General features: G+C 45.6%; 1 protein-coding gene across 2 annotated transcripts in view; it reads right to left on the bottom strand.

Moving 5' to 3' along the window:
• Positions 1–18,929, bottom strand: part of MAP2K4 (mitogen-activated protein kinase kinase 4) — a 139,947-nt gene extending 121,018 nt beyond the window's left edge. Inside the window, exons 1-2 of one of the 2 annotated variants that reach the window (XM_023244457.2) lie at positions 18,764–18,929; positions 5,500–5,532 (exon numbers count right to left, since the gene is read on the bottom strand). In XM_023244457.2, the coding sequence (XP_023100225.1) occupies positions 5,500–5,532; positions 18,764–18,881 (151 nt within the window). In that variant the 5' untranslated portion in view covers positions 18,882–18,929. The remainder of the gene's footprint in view (positions 1–5,499; positions 5,533–18,763) is intronic. The other variant, XM_023244458.2, reaches the window with a different exon arrangement.
• Positions 18,930–19,138: the final 209 nt, after the last annotated feature.

Genomic DNA, 19,138 nt, shown 5'->3' with positions numbered 1-19,138 from the left:
GTTGGTTGGGCGTCCGACTTTGACTCAGGTCATGATCTTGCAGTTCGTGGATCCGAGCCCTGCGTTGGGCTCACCACTGTCAGTGGGGTGCCCACTTCTGATTCTCTCCTGCCCCCCTCTCTGTCTGCACTTCCCCTGCTTGCGCTCTCAAAAATAAATAAAACATTAAAAAGAAAGAAATTTAATCAGGTGAATTTCCTAAGCTCTTAGTGTAAAGGTAGAATGGCTTGACTCCCCCTCCACGTCTTCCTTCGCCTGGTTTACTACACAGCCTACTTCCAATACAATCAAATACTCTCTTGAGCAACACATCATCTTTTACAGACACTTCTTATCAGGTCAGTAAACTTATTAATGACTTCCTCAAATTTCTGCATTCACAAAACATCCTTCCTCCTCTTTATTGTTTCCTTTTTACTATTAACAACTTAAAACCAATTAGGGATCCTTATTGTAAAAGAGTAGTTTCACAATTAAATGAGAATCTGTGGTTAGAATACCTCCACTTTTTTCTCCAAAAATATTCTGATGCGCAGTGTTACCAAAAGCAATCACTACCTGTAATCTAATTTCTATTAGTGACTTCAAGAATAAAAGTCAGCTCTGGAGCACATAACTTTCTACATAAAGCTCCTGTTGGGGCGCCTGGATGGCTCAGTAGGTTGTGTCTGCCCTGTGATTTAGGCTCTGGTCATGATTTCAGGATTCATGAGCTCAAGCCCCACATCGGGCTCTGTGCTGACAACTCAGAGGCTGCTTGGGATTCCCCCCCACTCTCTGCCTCTCCCCCATGATCTCTCTCTCTAAATAAATCAAAAGAAATAAAGAAACGAAGAAAGAAACATCCTGTTGCTTATGCAAACATCCCCAAGTAAAACAATTTTTAAAAGCTACTAAAAAAGTTTTTAAAGCTACCAAAAGTATAAAAGCTACCAAACTCAATACTACCCAAATTTGTCTTCAGCCAAGACCCCTACAGCCATGGGATCCTTAATGAGTCTTCTCATCCAAATAAGAAAATCAGACTGCTAACACACTAGGGTAAATTTGACATCTATGAAAGCACTTCTCAAAAAGTGTTTCTAGGTAAATCTTCCCCCACCAACAAACAAACAAACAAAAACAAAAACACTGGTTTTATAAACCAAAGCAAATCATGTTCTAAAGAACCATGTTTACAAGTTCTCTGATTAAAGCCATCGAGATATGATCATTCAAAACTTGGTCATAAGTCACATAAACACCTTCACAAGTACAGAATCATGATCTCCAAATGATGAATGATGAATTAATCAACCTTCTAAACATAAGCACTCTCAATCAGAAAGAGTATCTTTCCCTGAAGTAGTCTTTCGTTTAGACTTCAGAATAATTTGACAATCCGACAGGGTTAAGAGAAACATAACACCGTTGTCTTAAATAATTGTAACTTCATTTGTTTACTTATTAACTTACATACTAACTTTATATAGAAAAAAACAAAAAGCAAGTAAATGCAAACTATAATTGATCAAAAGAAGGCCATGAGATGCAAAGTGGATTTTTATTGACGATCTGTAAAAATCCAGTTCCAAAATTAAAAGTGATCTCACACCATGTGCGAAAACACCCCCCACACATTTCCAATAAAGCTCTACTAACTTGTAACAGGCGATTGTGATACACTCATTGGAATAGTGATAACACAGTATGAAAAACAAAAACTATGTGAAAGTCAAACAATGGGAAAAAGTGAATCCTTCAGAGCTTCCATTAGTCATCAGAATCATCTTACAATAAGTCTTTCTGACTTATGACGGAGAATCAATCAAGCACGTGAGGCCACTGCACGCACTCACTGGGTTCTTCCCGATAATTCTGTGCTCTTTGCGCTCCGTCCCCTCCTACAACTACCGTATGCACAGAAGTGTTTTTAATGAACTAAATCTAAGTCCTTCTGAGAATTCTGAAACATCCTGAGAATAAGATTGGAGATTCTGGCCCTACATGAGGTCCTATTCGATGAGAAAACGCTACCTGCGCGATTTCAAGCCCTTTAGTTTTAAAGAGACAGAGACCGCCTTTAACATAAAGTCAATGTCTATATCCCAAACATAAGCCTGGTTGTCTACAAACATTACAAAGTTGTACTTTAATCTTTAGGACAGGACCGATCTTGGAAAAAAGTTAATGTACGTAAGCAACTGGAAAGTTAAACGTTTAGTACAAAAATAAATACCGTCAACTTAGAGCCGGCCATCCCTACCAACATCCCTGCTCCAACCCTCCCTTTACTTGAGTCTTCCGCTGAGGTCCCAGCCAGCAGAGAGCTCTGCTTAACTCCAAAGTAGGGCAGGCCCATCGCTGGATCTTTGAGCCCCGTTCTCCAATCAGGAAAGCAGCTCTCAGGAGACCCATGGCACCCCACCCCCACCCAGCCCCATGCTGCTCTCTCTCTCACAAGAGCAGGGCAGACGTGCCCTGTACCCCTGCCTCCTGCACCACCTCACCCTGTGTTCAGCTGCTAATCAATCTGTAGCATCAGCAGCTGAACGCTCAGAATCAAACCCGGATCAACTCAGGTCCACTACACTAAGAGTCAGCAAGGGCAGGGACCTATTCATTTCCGGACCCATCGGCTCCCCCACTTTCTGGTACCGAGGCGTGCAACAGGTGCTTCGTGAATGAACGTATCAAACGGTGTTGAATCCCAAAAGTTGGAAAACAAAGAGGAGGATGTCCCAAAGTGAGAGGGGGGAAATAAAAAAGGAGATGTGAGAAGGCAGTCAATGTGAAGAGGCAGTGAAGACAACCCAGAAGTGAGAATCAAAGCGGGAGTATTATATATATATATGCTTCCTTGTTCGATTCTTCCAGGTTCCAGGCAGGCAGCACCACAAATCTGCCGTTTCTGTAACAACGGAGAAGGGACAGAACCATTTAGACAGTCCAAAGGCACTTTTAATCTAGCTACAGAGCTTTTTATGGACACTGCATACACAACTTTAAGCTTAACAAAATCAGTACTTTTCTCTGGTTTTACGTCCACAACTGGACTAAGTTAGAAAAAGGGGCAACGATGTCAATGCAGCTTTACATTTTTTAAATGTCAGCATTTTTCTTAGATTAAATGTTGCCAATATAGAAAAACTAAAAATTATAATAAAGAGAAACATTTTGTTAAAATATAAGCGAAAGCAAAAAATTATCATAGTAAGTGTATTAAAATTAAAATAGCATAAAATAGAAGTTGTAACTTCATTATACACAGATATATATCAATGGGCAGGCAATTGTATAATATCTTTAGTTTAAGGTAAGAGAAGGATAATAATGAACCGATTAAAAAATGGTGATCCTAGGGTCTGGCTGCCCTACTCTGTGTCATGAGTGAGCCATTCAAGAAATACATTGTTTGCTAACTACATTTCAAAGGAAGTCACAATGTTCAATCAATGGAAATTATAAACATTTTGATTCCATCGGAAAATGTTAGGGGTGCCTGGATGGCTCAGTTGGTTAAGCCTCTGACTCTTGAGTTCAGCTCAGGTCATGATCTCACAGTTTGTGGTTCGAGCCCTGCATCGGGCTCTGCACTGACAGTGCAGAGCCTGCTTGGGATTCTCTCTCTCCCTCTGTCTCTCTCTGCCCCTCCCTCGCTTGCTCACGCGCTCTCTCCCCCTCACTCTCTCTCTAATATAAAAAAATAAACATCAAAAAATATTTTAAAAAATTATTAAAACAGTGCATCTTAAATGTTCTCAGCACAAAAAAAAGAGTATTAATTATGCAAGGTGAGGGAGGTGTTAACCCTACAGCAATCATCATTTTGCAACATACAAGTTATCACATTGTACACCTTAGGCTTACATAATTACAAGTCAATTACATCTCAATAAAGCTGGGGGAGAAGAAGGATGTGTACCAAAAAGTGGCCACCATTCTTCCTCACTCTGTGAATAAATAAGATGAAACTAGTTACATTATATTTGGGGATTTTTTTTTTATGTTAACTGAAGAATAGTCTCCTTGAGTGGGGAGTTCTTAACTGCATTTATACAAATGATATTTAAGTTTAAAATGTGTTTGCTGGGGCGCCTGGGTGGCTCAGTCAGTTAAACATCTGATTTCAGCTCAGGTCATGATCTCGTGGTTCGTGGGTTCAAGCCCCGGGTCGGGCTCTGTGCTGACAGCTCAGAGCCTGGAGCCTGTTTCAGATTCTGTGTCTCCCTCTCTCCGACCCTCCCCCGTTCATGCTCTGTCTCTCTCTGTCTCAAAAATAAATAAACGTTAAAAAAAATTTTTTTTAATAATAAAAAAAATAAAATAAAAAACAAAATGCGTTTGCTGGGGCGCCTGGGTAGTTCAGTCAGTTAAGCATCTGATTTCAGCTCAGGTCATGATCTTGTAGTTCATGAGTTCGAGCCCTGCATCGGGCTCTGTGCTGACAGCTCAGAGCCCGGAGCCTGCTTCAGATTCTGTGTCTCCCTCTCTCTCTGCCCCTCCCCCACTTGCGCTCTGTCTCTCTCTCTCTCTCTCTCTCTCTCTGTCTCTCTCTCTCTCTCTGTCTCACAAATGAATAAATGTTAAAAAAAATTTTTTTAAACAAATAAATAAATAAGACGCATTTGTTGGGGACATCTAGGTGGCTCAGTTGGTTAAGTGGCTGGCTGGCTCCTTATTTCAGCTCAAGTCATGATCTCACGGTCATGGGATCGAGCCCCACATCAGGTTCCACACTGAGTGTGGAGACTGCTTGGGATTCTCTCTCCCTGCCTCTCTCTCTGCCTCTCCCTCCTCTCAAAACGTATAAATAAATTTTAAAATGTTTTTAATGCATTTGTTTTAGCTTTATAAGTTTTGCTTGTTATTGAATAGAAAACTTACTCTGCATTCTTTTAAGACTGGTGTCCTAATAGAGAACACTAGTCCAATTGAGGTAGGGGGAGGCAGGAGGAAGAAACAAGCTTCGTTTCAAAGAAAAAAATGAAAACACTCTATGTGTATGGTTCCAAAAAATCAACCTTAAATCATGAAATCTCTGAGTACCATTAAATACTCTGCACCACAATCTTAAAAGAGAACTTTCCTCAGCTTGTAGTTTGCATTATGGTGAAATCCAAATACCTATGCATATCTTTTCATAACTCATACACATAAATATACCTTTCCATACCTGTATACATCTTTCCAAATCTACTATGATTTCTATACATATATACATCTGAATATCTGTAAGTTATCTGCACATCTATATACAACTTTCTATACCTACAAGCATTTGAATGCCTGTATGTATCTATTTCAATTTTGAGCAAAAACAATTTACAATCAAGAATAATTATTATTATTATTATTATTATTATTATTATTGTATTTGGAAAAAGAATGAGAAATGGAAGCTCTTTGAGTGTAAAATCGCCATGGTTGGTTAGTTGAAACAGTCGTGGACACATTCCCAATACCAAGATGGATATGAAAAAAAATAAGTAGCATAGGATCATAAAATTTGTAGCTTACTTTGTGCCTTTTCACAGAAGTTTATCTGAAAGCCTAAAGTAAAAGAGATAAGTTCCAGTTCATTGACTGTAAATCAAACAAACCAAAATTAGAACATGACATTGCATTCTTGTATCACATTTGAATAAAACCGATTCAGGAACAGTTCGAATCACATACCCCCGACTAGCAAAGTGAAAACTCTAACACGTGAGCTTTCTTTTAAAAAGTCAGCTCTCTCTGGGGTAGTACTTTATTAAATGAAGCTGAAATTAGATTGAAATTCTAAATTCTGTAATTACCTTAATGTTTCACATCTATTGGATGAACAGAATAGCCATTAGCCCTTGGAAGTCAAGAGTAACTTTTAAAGTAATCTTATCAATGCTTTCAATCTACAAATTCAAAACATGTTACAAGTGACTTTTATTAACCCTAATTGCTGACTTAACACTATCTGTGATTAACTACTACCCCTGATTCAAAAGCTTCAAAAGCAGTTCATAAATTACGAAATCTAAACCAAAGCAACATTTTCTAGTCAATTCGCTAACCTCACTGGTAAAATCATGAACTAATGGTAAAATCATTACTGAGGTAAAATCATAAAATAATGATTAACTACTCAACTTCTTCTAGGAGGCCTGAGAGGGGGTGGTGTCCCTAGGAATGATATGCAGGGTGGAACCTTACAAGTTACAGGAAGAAAACCTGTGAAATCTCCTTAGGAACGTGAGCACATTGCCCAAATCCAGCTGGACCTGATTACGCCTTATGTATTCATTTATATAGATGTTAATTTTTTGTAAAATGCACCCAGTAAGATAAGCTGTTGACAACAGATTATTTAAGGTTCTTAAATAAAATATTTAAATATTCTTAAGATATTCTTTCACCCCCTTGGTTTAGGGGGTGAATGCCTGGTTTTCTCAATAGTCCACCTATGAGTGCGTTTATTAATGCCTTCAGAAACAACATGGGAAATTCAGAATGAGTATCACTACTCATTCTGTATTTATGGGAATTCAACCAAAACTTCTAGGAAAAGAGCCAGGACTAAAAGAAGGATGTGTTTAAGTACTCTCTCCCATCCAATTATCGGAATGCTTAGGATTCTAAGATAAAGATATCACCTATCAGGTACAATACCAGAAAAATCCCAACGTAGCTACTTTGCCCAAGAGTAACCCACTGCTTACTAGCTAACCACACAAATGCCAACACAGGGGGAGTGGGCACCGGGGAGCTCCGGGCTGGAGGACCCAGGGCAAACCTGGAGGCAGCTACCCCTCAAGTTCAACTTGCTGCCCCAGCAGATGTGTGGCAGGAACAGACTTCAGAAAGAAAAAAGTCGGAGATCCGTGGCCCTTTTAAGCCTAAGCAACTAAAAGCTAGCCCAGCTTCCCTCCCACGGGCCCAATGAGGTGAACACAGGTCGGAAGGAGAGGAAACTGGCTCTCTGTTAGCAGCAGTGGCATAGAGAGCACAGAGGAACCCCAGTCTCAGTTGGGAAGGCAGGTCTCCAGCTCTCCCTGCTGAGCTGAAGGCAAAATCCACCTGACAGCTGGAGGGGAAACTGATGAAAGACTGAAACAAGTTGAAGGCAATAGTCACTCTTCTCTTTTCAGCTCTAAATATAGTTAGTGTTCGCTACTAGTTAGCAAAATTAAAGGGAAGCAGGAGAGGAAAACAAAATAACAATATGAATGGAGAAAGGAGCAAGAAAAATAAACTTGAAAGATACAAGAAAAAGGAGTTGGGGCTGTTTGCACAACTGCTAAAAATAAGTTACAGGGTAATTTTAAGAAACAGAAAAAAAAATGCTTAAATGTATACGTAACTGATAATGTTACAATGTCACCAATTACTGCTCTAACCACATGGGAGGTTAAATCCACCTTAGATACAGGAATCAACGCAGGTAGATAAAAAGGGAGGAGGCTGAAATGCTCACCACCTAAGTACAGACTTGTTCTTTTTATCTAGTTACGGATACAGTGACCAGGTGAACGGATCTGTCCATCTCTGCATTACTTCTCCCTCAGAAAAGACTTGCGGGTGGCTCAGTGGGTTGAGCTGAGGTTCAGCTCAGGTCACCATCTCACAGTTCGTGAGTTCGAGCCCCGTGTTGGGCTTTGTGCGGACAGTGCGAGTGTGCTTCAGATTCTCTGTCTCCCTCTCTCTCAAAAATAAAAATTTTTGAAAATAAAATTAAAAAAGGCTTGCTACCAGACGCGGAGTTCACAGGCAAGGAGGGTTAAACTAACTCAAACACAATGGCTCACCTTGGAATCCCACTTAATCCTATCAATTAAACCAGACAAAAGGCTATTAGCTAAATCTTTCTAGAGCTCCCCTAGCTCATTAAACTCAAAGGGCAGGGAGGGGCCAAGGGGACCACCAGCAAACTCGTCCGAGAACAGAAAGGTTGGAGGAAAGAAATGATGAGGAAAACTTCCAATATTCTCAGCTTTATAAAAAGCCAGGTTGTGGCTAGGCTATAATTAGTGCATCACTATTCATTCACAAATGTTCAATTTTTGAGGTCACCCGTATCTCAATTCTGTCTTTCCACGCATTCGCTTCATGTACTACAACTCCAGGAGCACGAGGTACCAGTTCAATCCGTTGCTGGTAACCAGGTAATTTTGAAAATCTCAGGGGCCTCCTCCCACTTTTTTCTCCTGGTATCTGTAGGCTGGGACTAAATTTTACATGATCCTCCACTTTGAATCTTTTCATTTTATCTGGTCCCAGGTAAGTTTATTTGCATTAAATCTTAACCCTCCCCCGCCCCGCCCCCCCCACCAAGACTAAATACCCAGATGTATACATATGACAATGTGTTAGGAAGCGGTCAAGAGAATTGGAGCTCTGTGGGGCTTTCTCCTCCCCTTTCTCACTGGGCCACCCTCTTTCCCACACTCCTCCTCAACCTCACGCTCTTACCCCAATCGTGAGAGCCCTTCACTGGCCAGGACTGGAAACCGACCATTATGGTATCTGCCAGACAAAGTGAGCTTGTCTGCATTAGTTTAGAAGGCCATGTAGGAGGTGAGCAAGTGTATACAAAAACGAAAGGCAGAGAGTATTTGAGAAAGTAGAAGACAAAATAAAAAATGTTAATCCAGGGTCCTAGTTCCAACTGTGAAAGTCAAGTCATTTCACCTGAACTTCTGTTTCCTCCTTTAACTATAAAATTAAGAATAATAATGAGGGGGGTGTCTGAGTGGTCCAATCAGTTAAGCATCCCACTTCGGCTCAGGTCATGATCTTGCAGTTCATAAGTTCGAGCCCTACATCGGGCTCTGGAGCCTGCTTAATTCTGTGTCTCCCTCTCTCTCTCTCTCTCTCTGTCTCTCTCCCTCTGCCTTTCGGTGGCTCACACTCTGTCTCTCTGTTAAAAATAAACATTAAAAAAAATTAACCAAAGCAAAAATGAGCTATTGGAACCTCATCAAAATAAAAAGCTTCTGCACAGCGAAGGAAACTATCAGCAAAACTAAAAGGCAACCGACAGAATGGGAAAAGATATCTGCAAATGACATATCAGATAAAGGGTTAGTATCCAAAATCTATAAAGAACTGATCAAACTCAACACCCCCAAAAAAACAAATAATCCAGTGAGGAAATGGGCAAAAGACATGAACAGACACTTCTCCAAAGAAGACATCCAAATACGAATCAAAACCACAATGAGATAGCACCTCACACCCGTCAGAATGGCTAACATTAACAGTTCAGGCAACAACAGATGTTGGCGAGGATGCAAAGAAAAAGAATCTCTTTTGCATTGTTGGTGGGAATGCAAGCTGGTGCGGACACTTTGGAAAACAGTATGGAGGTTCCTCAAAAAACTAAAAATAGAACTACCCTACGACCTGGCAATTGCACTACTAGGCATTTATCCATGGGATACAAGTGTGCTGTTTCTAAGGGACATATGCACCCCCATGTTTATAGCAGCACTATTGACAACAGCCAAAGTATGGAAAGAGCCCAAATGTCCATCGATGGATGAATGGATAAAGATGTGGTGTGTGTGTGTGTGTGTGTGTGTGTGTATACATATATATATATATATATATATATATATATATATATATATGTACATACACACGATGGAGTATTACTCAGCAATCAAAAAGAATGAAATCTTGCCATTTGCAACTACCTGGATGGAACTAGAGGATATTATGCTAAGTGAAATTAGAGAAAAACAAATATCATGACTTCACTATATGAGGACTTTAAGATACAAGACAGATGAACATAAAGGAAGGAAAGCAAAATTAATAGAAAAATAGGGAGGAGGGGAGCCTGAGTGACTCAGTTGAGCATCCAGCTTTGGCTCAGGTCATGATCTCGCGACTCGTGGGTTCGAGCCCCGAGTCAGGCTCTGTACTGACAGCTCGGAGCCTGGAGCCTGCTTTGGATTCTGTGTCTCCCTCTCTCTGCTCCTCCCCTGCTCACGCTCTGTCTCTCAAAGATGAATAAACATTAAAAAACAAAAACAAAAACAGAGAGGGGGACAAAACATAAGAGACTCTTAAATATGAAGAACAAACAGAGGGTTCCTGGAGGGGTTGTGGGAGGGGGGATGGGCTAAATGGGTGAGGGGCACTAAGGAATCTACTCCTGAAATCACTGTGAAATCAGCACTATATGCTAACTTGGATGTACATTTAAAAAATAAATAAATTTTTAAAAATTAAAAACAAACAAGAATAGTAATCAGGTAATCTTATCTTAGAATTTGGGAACAGTGTGTCGACACCTGCTATGCCTGTGAAACGGCCCCGTGGGGCTTTGCATTATCCCGGGTCCCCTTCTCTGGGTTGATGGTATAACCCAGCGAGGGTGCGGGACAGGGGCATCGGTGGTTTCCAGCTCCCCTGGCAGTTCCTTCCAGCTCCCTCACAGCCGAGTCTGGTACTGCTGAAAACGGACTATGGGCCGCAGTATACATCCACACTAGCGTGAAGAAAATCAGAGCCTGGGGCGTCTGGGTGGCCCGGTCGGCGGGGCGTCTGGCTCTTGATTTCAGCTCTGGTCATGACCTCATGGTTTTGTGAGTTCGAGCCCTGGATGGGGTCTGCGTTGACAGTGCGGAACCTGCTGGGGACTCTCCCTCTCTCTGACCGCCCCTCACCTGCTCCCACTCTCTGTCTCTCTCAAAATATATAAACTTAGAAAGAGAGAGAGAGAGAGAGAGAGAGAGAGAGAAAGAAAAAGTAAAGGAAGGGAGGGAGGGAGGGAGGGAGGGAGGGAGGGAGGAAGGAAGGAAGGAAGGAAGGAAGGAAGGAAGGAAGGAAGGAAGGAAATCAGAACCCCCTTACTGGGTCACGCCCGTAGAGCAAGCTACCCAGTCTTGCTTCCAACAGGAGCAGGAAGAGCCTCGGGTGTGCTGCCTTCCAAAATCAACCTCAAAATTGTGGCATGTGGCCCCAACTGCGGAGTTATTCAGAGTACATCATTAGGGCTCTAACATCTAAGGACTGATCTCAGCTTGTCCAAAATTTGTGTTTTCGTTGTGCTCAAGAGTGGTTTCCGCAAGATTTGCTTCCTGCTGTGCTGCTTCCTGCCTCCCCTTGCTTCACCATTCACTAACTGCAAAGGGGAGCCACCCTAATTCACTAATTCCAGCTTGCCTGCATCATCCAGAACCATTCGTGATTTCATAAATACGGATCAAATCCGGGGTGCCTGCAGAGCTCAGCTGACTTCAGCTCAGGTCAGGATCTCATGGTTTGTGGGTTTAAAGCCCGTGTCGGGCTCTGTACTGACAGCTCGGGGCCTGGAGCCTGCCTCAGATTCATTCTCTCTCTCTCTCTCTCTCTCTCTCTCTCTCTCTCTCTCTGCCCCTCCCCCGCTCATGTTCTTTCTGTCTCAAAAATAAACAATTTTTAAAAAATAGCGATCAAATCCTCTCCAAAGTTGTTTTTAACTCGGGATCTTGTCAGTCCTCCTAAGCCATTTCTTTTTTCTGCCTGTGGCCAATAAACTACCCCATTGACTCTTTGGCTATGTAACTAAAGGCTATATTATCATCTCCAACCTGTTCACTGAAGCCCCAGTGTACCTGGGCGGGGCAATTTATGACTGTGACTGCGGCAAGTATCGAACCTCCGTGAGCCTCCATTTTCTCATCTGTAGGACACGAGAGTACTACCCAAAAGTGCTTTGTGATGATTAACACATCTAAAATGTCCAGCACTGCGCCTGGACTAGACGTTATTACTACCACAGTAATTACTCCTGGTCCCTCCCTCAGGTGAGCAATGGCTGTGGCACCTTCCCCACCGGGACCAGCTCCGCCTGCACAAAACCAGTCCCCCTCCTTTTACTTCCTGTCGCCCTAAGGGAGGAAACAGGGAGGGACTCCACACAGCACGGGGATCCCCACCCCGGGCTCTACATTCTGCCACAGCCCTTCCTAGACACAGCCTGGTGTCCTGGTGTCCACGAAGGTGGACAGTCTCCCTGGCAGGACCCCAACCCAGATCTCAGGGACACCGGCATCCATCAGGGGGAGCCACTTAGTGCCACTTACTTTTTTCAGCAAAGTCAGACAATGAAGCATCACCAAATAGGTCTGGCAACGCCTTTCTGGTTTCCCCCCTTTCAAAAATTTTGTCGGAGCGATCTTTGGTAAGCGGAAACAAGGTAGGCCCTGAAAAAGCTGCTGTGGTGTCTACCTCGATCATCTTCCCACGTCGTGGAGAATGAGGTGCCGTTCAGGAATCCAGCTGTAGCAACGGCATCGTCTTTCCAGGGGCCCATCTTGCGTCAACTACTAACCGATGCTCCCTTTTGACTGTGTAGCCCCAAATTAGGCAGATCTTGTCACTCCTGGCCCTCGAATCATTTCGAGAAGCACACGTTACTTCTCAACTTTGCCAGGAGTGTGAGGAGACACATGAAGACTGTGTCTCCTCTTCTGGAGCTGGGGGGATAAGGGTAGAAACAAAGCAGAGACAGTCACTTGCCCCAGATGACAGATCTAGTCAGGATGGTGACATCAATTATGAACTCTTTTGCTAACTGGGTTCCTTTGCCGCGGCATGTGTAGTGTTGAAAGAGTTCCACTACCTTTCACATCTATTCTGCCCCCCTGGGCCAATGCGTAATTAAAATGTTCCAGGGGCGCCTGGGTGGCTCAGTCGGTTAAGTGTCTGACTTCGGCTCAAGTCATGATCTCACAGTTCGTGGGTTCGAGCCCCACATAGGGCTCTGTGCCGACAGCTCAGAGCCTGGAGCCTGCTTCGGATTCTGTGTCTCCCTCTCTCTCTGACCCTCCTCTGCTTGCACTTTGTCCATCTGTCTGTCTCTCTCTCAAAAGTAAACATTAAAAAAAAAATTTTTTTAGGGCGCCTGGGTGGCTCAGTCGGTTAAGCATCCGACTTCAGCTCGGGTTATGATCTCATGGTTCGTGGGTCCGAGCCCCATGTGGGGCTCTGTGCTGACAGCTCAGAGCCTGGAGCCTGCTTCAGATTCTGTGTCTCCCTCTCTCTCCCTCTCTCTGCCCCTCTCCCACTCATTCTGTGTCTCTCTCAAAAAGAAATTTTAAAAAATTTTAAAAAAAAAAGAAAAAGAAAGAAAAACGCCCCCTAATTCAAAATGCTGCTGTCGACCCTCCAGCAAGTTTAGAACTGTGACATAAAAAAGGAGCATCAGGAAGGACAAGGCTCCAGAAACAACCCAAACATGGCTGGCGGCTTAGAGCTCCCACCCCCTGACTGCAACTTAAAATAATCTCCCCTTTCTATTCCTGAATCTGCATCTCTGCTGGCAAACATTCTTCCCTCAGACCTGATGGCTGAAATGACTTAGAGCTCAGAGAACCTGTGTGAAACTGTGTTATTGACCAGGAAGAAGAAAGGCTGGGTTAAAATCTGCCTCCACTGGGGCGAATTACCTGAAGTGGTCAGTTCCCTAATCTACGAAAGGGGACTGTGCCCACCTCCCCTTCGAGGGTGCTGGTGAGCATCAAATTAGGTAGAGACCATGGAAAAGACCTGTGTTAACTATCAGTTTCCCTTCTTAAGTTTAAACCTGAATTACAGTTTCCCAGGTTGTGTAATTTGGGCCGCATCTCTACCTCTGAGACATGGAGGTCGCAGAGGAGACTGACCTGGATTACGTATGAAGGAGCTGTGATCTCCTGACCCCTAGAAATCGGGGAAACTCTATGCGCCCAAATCCATCCAGGCTCTCTGATTAGGTAAACAAAGCGGAAGGAAAACAGAGACATTTCGGAAAGAAGAAAACAGGACTCAAAACACAGGGTTAGCTAATATCCCATCTCAAAACAAGTTTCAGGACACATTCACTAGAAAGCACGTGAGAGCGAAAGGTGAGAAAGTGTGTTGAACGCATGGTTTTCCTACTTTTTTGTCTTTGAAGATCAGGGTTGCTTGATTTTTAAGAGAACACAGAAATGCAGTGTGCTTTGCGGGGGGACCAATTTGCTATAAGCTGCATTTGTTTCAGGTTATGTCAAATAAACGGTAGAGAACTAGTACTCAGCACCCTGGGAAGAAAAGGCAAGAAATTCTAGGGTTTGGAACTATATCCACTGTCTGCACAGTTCAGTTCTTTAAAATCCAGATAAAGGAATCTCCCCGTAGTTCTTGAAAACCACAGACTAACTGGTAAAACAAATAGTCAAATATAATCACAGATAGGGTGCTTCCCACATCTTTTATGTATTTCAATGTTACTGGGAGAAAAAAAAGTGCATTGATTTTAAATCTTCATTTTTTTCTTAACAGATATGCATCATTACACTTGAAAGTTTTGTGTGTTTATTTTTGCATTTTTTTTTTTATTATTGAGGTATAGCTGACATTACATTAGTTTCAGGTGTACAACTTAATGGGTCGATACGTGTATATCTCCAAAAATGGTCACCATAGTAAGTCTTGTTAACATCCATCACATACACAACTTCTATTCTTGTGATGAGAACTTTTAAGATTTGCTGTTAGCAGCTCTCAAATACCCAATATGGCATTATTAATCATAGCTGCCAGGCCGTATATTATTTTGTGTGTGTTTAAGGACAATCAAGCTATCATCTTTTCACTTAAAATGGTATTTATATGGGTGCCCTGGTGGCTCAGTCAGTTAAGCGTCTGACTCTTGATTTCGGCTTGGGTCACGACCTCACAGCCGTAGGACTGAGCCTCGTGTCAGGCTCTGCACTGGCAGGGTAGAGGCTGCTTGGGATTCTCTGCCCCTCCCCTCTCAAAAATAATAAACATTTTTAAAAAATTGATATTTATTAACTGTTCAGGTGAAGCTAAGTAGGTAAGGACTGGTACTGGTCCATAAGTTTTGTTACACATCTGCATTTAAGACCCAAGAAGAAAAAAGGAAAAACTGCCTGCCTAGAACAGCTCATTATGAGAGGTACCTACAATGTATACTTTATATTATATACAATGTATACTTTGTAAGCTTTGTATACAATGTATACTTTGTATACTACAATGTATACTTTAGGACTATTTCCTGTAACAAGTACTTTACAAATGCCTCCAGAACTGATCCTTCAGAATCAATTGCAGGTTCTAACTATTCTAACCACATTTAAACTACCAGAGTAAAGTTTAAGGAAGTTTTATATATTCCCCTGCTTTAAGTCTTCTAGAATAAACTTCTTGTGTTTATGAGAGCTTTCAAATCTATACATTTTAAGCGAATCGTAACTCAAGGAGGTAAATAACCATGTCTAATAATAATCCTTTTTTCTGGTAGTTTATAATTTTCCAAACATTTCCATGTGCATTACTCTAATAACGTGACCCTCACAACAGCCCGGCCATATGGGTATTATTCCTATTTTAGCAGATGAGAAACTCAGAGTTCAGAAAAGGTGAGTAAATGCCCCAAGTCACAGCGCCTGCAGAGGAGTGAGCAGTTTCCTGAATCCAGGTATTATAAAGACCCATCAGGGATATTCTTAAAGGAAAGGCTCAATAATGAAAAGCAGAAATCAGCAGATTAGTGAGAAGGGTGGGACCCAGTAATAATGAAGCTAAAGAAACTGTGTAGTAGATCATGAGGGGTTAGGGACTCGTCTACTAATAGTGAAAGAGACTATTAATGACACCATATTACAAACAACACATTGTTGCTATTAACAATGATGATGGAGGGAGGCGCCTGGGTGGCTCAGTGGGTCAAGTGTCCGGCTACGGCTCAGGTCATGATCTCACGGTCCGTGAGTTCGAGCCCCACGTCGGGCTCTGTGCTGACAGCTCAGAGCCTGGAGCCTGCTTTGGATTCTGCGTCTCCCTCTGTCTCTGCCCCCCAAATAAACATTAAAGAAAAAAAAACATTAAAACAATGATGATGGCTAACATGTATCACATCCTTACTATGTCAGACCCATGCCCTACATGCATTCACAAAGAACCTGTGAAGTGAGCATTATTCCTACTTTCCAACTGAAAACCTGAGGGTTAGAGAGGTTGAGTGTCTTGCCCTAGGTCACAAAAATCTTAAATCCTGACAAGGGGATTCAAATCCAGGACTCCAGAGCTCTTAAATGTTATGGCATTAGGGAAACAATACTTCCCAATGTGGACCACACTCTTGGGTCACAAACGTCAAGCCATGAAAACAGTGTACAGGGTTATCCAGTGCCCAGCACAGAGCTTATCACACAGAAGGACCTCGCATGTCTGTTAGATGAAATGTATTCCATAAGTCCTGCAACTAGCTGTTTGAAAGAGGAGGGTCAATAACACCTCCCAGGAAGGCAATGTTTTACAGGGCAGCGAGTAGAAACAGATTGGAGGAAGGGGGTGGAATATACCAAACATCTTCTAAGGGTCTGAAGCCCGATCTAAAACCAAAGGTCTCTAGCAGAGGAAGCATGAAAGGTTGGGCTCTAAGCATACAAAGTAAAAAAAAAGGTCCTCAACTGCTCTTTAAGCTCATGGATTATAACCTGGATTGCACTAGACAACGTCCGGCGACTTTCAGGTGCTTCTCTTCGTTCTGAGTCAGCAAAAAAGGTTCAAGAACAAGACACTTATAACTAGCAGGTTCCTCAGCCAGTCAAGGCTAGACATGATGCTGGTAAAAGAAAATTCATCAATAATCCAAAGAGAGGCCTATGTCTGCCTTCTCCCTTTTAAAACTAGGTTCCGCTTGTTGGAAAGGTTACTAGACATCAGAACACAGAGGTGGCGGAGAAGAATGGAGAGCCTCAGAATATTGCCCAACCACAAGGGCACTGCAAGCTCTTCCCCATTCCGGAAGCTTCACACACACACACACACAGTGTCCCCTCTGCCCGGAGCACGACAGTCATCTTTCCAGACAGGTCTTCTCTACCCCTCTTATCGAAGCACAGCACACACTCCTCTCTTATCTTCCATCGCAAAACCCGGCTTGTTACCTTCCTAACACTCTTCTCCATGGGTAAGTTTTCTTATGTACCTGCGGACTGTCTTTCCTGCCCCGTCTCATCAGGAGGGAGGAGAACGCCCAACTAACTCTCTGCTGTATACCCAGCTCTAGAGTCTATGCCCAGCACTGGGAAGCTCAACATTTTTTAACCAAAATAATAATAATAAAAAATGTATACAGCTTTTTCAAACTATCAGCATCCCTACCCCCACCAAAATAAACTCCCCACCACACACACACACACACACACACACACACACACAAATGCACTATTTTTATAAGCTTTAGAAGTCACCCATTTTGCAAAAGCCATACAGTCCTAACCTGTCGTTTTTCCGCCCCATTTCCAGCAACAACTGGACTGGAAAGCGGTCCTTATCAGAAAACCCATCTTTGACGTCGTCTGCATACACTCACATACACATTGGGCTGTGCAACACAGCAGCGGCCAACAACTACTTCGGTCTGAATTAATCATGAGGGCCTGCACAGAAAGTGTCCTCGGAGCTCTGACATCATCCCGTCTGCACATCACCATTCTTTACGTGTACTGAAATGATCTCCCAGGGAGCGCAACCAGCCGGGAGGGAAAACTTGAGGGCACCCTGCCTCTGCTTTCCTGAATCACGCACCCTCTCATCGACACGAAGACCCCAAGGCCGTTGAGACAGACCCGGACACGCGGCTCAGGACGCAGCAAGGAGCCCTGTCGGGAAGGTTCTAATCAGAGAGGAAAATGTCACCATGGTGACACTGACCGCCCAGGGTATCGCGACCCATTCTGCTGATAATGTAACACAACCGGTTAGCTGAAGTCGTCCAAGAGGTCGCTGAGATTCCCGGTTTTAAAGATAACAGGACTCCCCCGAAATCCCCCCGAAAACTTAAGGGAATGGCCCCTGATGGGCTGGGGAGGGGTGGGGGTGGGGGTGGGGGGCTGGTGTTTTCACAACACCCCCTCGGTCAGCAGCCACGCGGATTTGAATTCGCCTTCCCAGTGGGGGCGAAGCACTAATTCATCAAGGAGGCGGCGGCCTCGGACGTCCAGACACGACCCAGTACCGCTGGGACCCCCTGCCTTTCTGTCTCCTGCGTCTCCCCCGTTGAAACCGAATCCAGGGCTCTCGCGTATTTGCGGATATTTCGAGCCTGTGCCACGCCAACGCGGTCACCCCGGGCCCGACGGCCGTCGGAGCTACTAACCTTACAGGTGGCACAGGCCGGAGCAGCCCCTCCCCCACCCCACCCCCGTCCCTCCCCCTCCCCCCTTCCCCTTCCCCCTCCCCCCGCTCCCGCCCCCGGGGAAAGTTTGCAGGCGCGGGGGGTCCCCGCGGGGGGCGCCCGGTCGGCGGGCGGGCCCGGCTGCGGCGGCGCCCCGCGGGGAGCCAAGATGGCCCTGCGCGGGGCCCCACGGCGGCGGCGGCGGGGCGCAGGGGGGCGCCAGGCCGGGGCGCCGGGGACGCAGCGCCGCCGCCTACCTGCGCGGCGCGGCCCGGCCCGCGGGAGGCCAGCCCGGCGCGGGCCCGGAAACGCGGGCGGGGCGGCGCCAGGTGAGCGGCGGCGGCGGGGGCGGCCGCGGGGGCGGGCCCGGGCCAGGTGGGCCTCCCGCGGGCCCGGCGGGGGCCGAGCGGGGCGGGGGCTGGGGTGGGGTGGGGCGGGGGGCGCGCGCGGAGGCCGCGGCCCGGGGCCTGCGCGCGGGGCCGGGGCAGGGCCGGGCGCGCGGCGGGCGGGGGCGCGCGGGCCGCCCCGGCGGCTTCCTCGGCCGGGTCCGGGGGCGTCCGCGGGCCGCGGGGACAGGCCGCGACGACGCCGACGGCCGCGCCGGGGGGGCGGGGGTCGCGGCGCTGGCGCGTTCCTTACCCTGCATGCTGCTGACGGCCGGGTGGCCCGGCGCCGGGGGCCCCACGGGGCCCGGGGTGCCGCTGCCGCTGCCGCCCCCGGAGCCGCCGCCGCCGCCGCTCGGGCTCGGAGCCGCCATTGTTGGGAGTGAGGAGCCGAGCGGCGCCGCGGCGGCTGCAATGCAGCAAGCTCGGCCTCTCGCACGGCCGAGGGGCGCGGCCAGCGCCCGCCTCGGCCACGCCCCCCGCCCCGCCTCCGGCCCGCCCCCGGACACGCCTCCCCGCGCGCGCGCGCGCGCGCGCGCGCGCTCCGGAGCCTGACGCCGAGCCGCGCCAGCTGCGGAGCCGCAGAACCGCCCAGGGCGCGGGTGCCCGGCCCGGGAGGAAGGCGGCCGGG

Source organism: Felis catus, chromosome E1 (genome assembly GCF_018350175.1).
Source record: "Felis catus isolate Fca126 chromosome E1, F.catus_Fca126_mat1.0, whole genome shotgun sequence".
Classification (NCBI taxonomy): Eukaryota; Metazoa; Chordata; class Mammalia; order Carnivora; family Felidae; genus Felis; species Felis catus.
The sequence above is the reverse complement of the archived record's forward strand: the minus strand, read 5'-3'. Positions and strand labels throughout refer to the sequence as shown.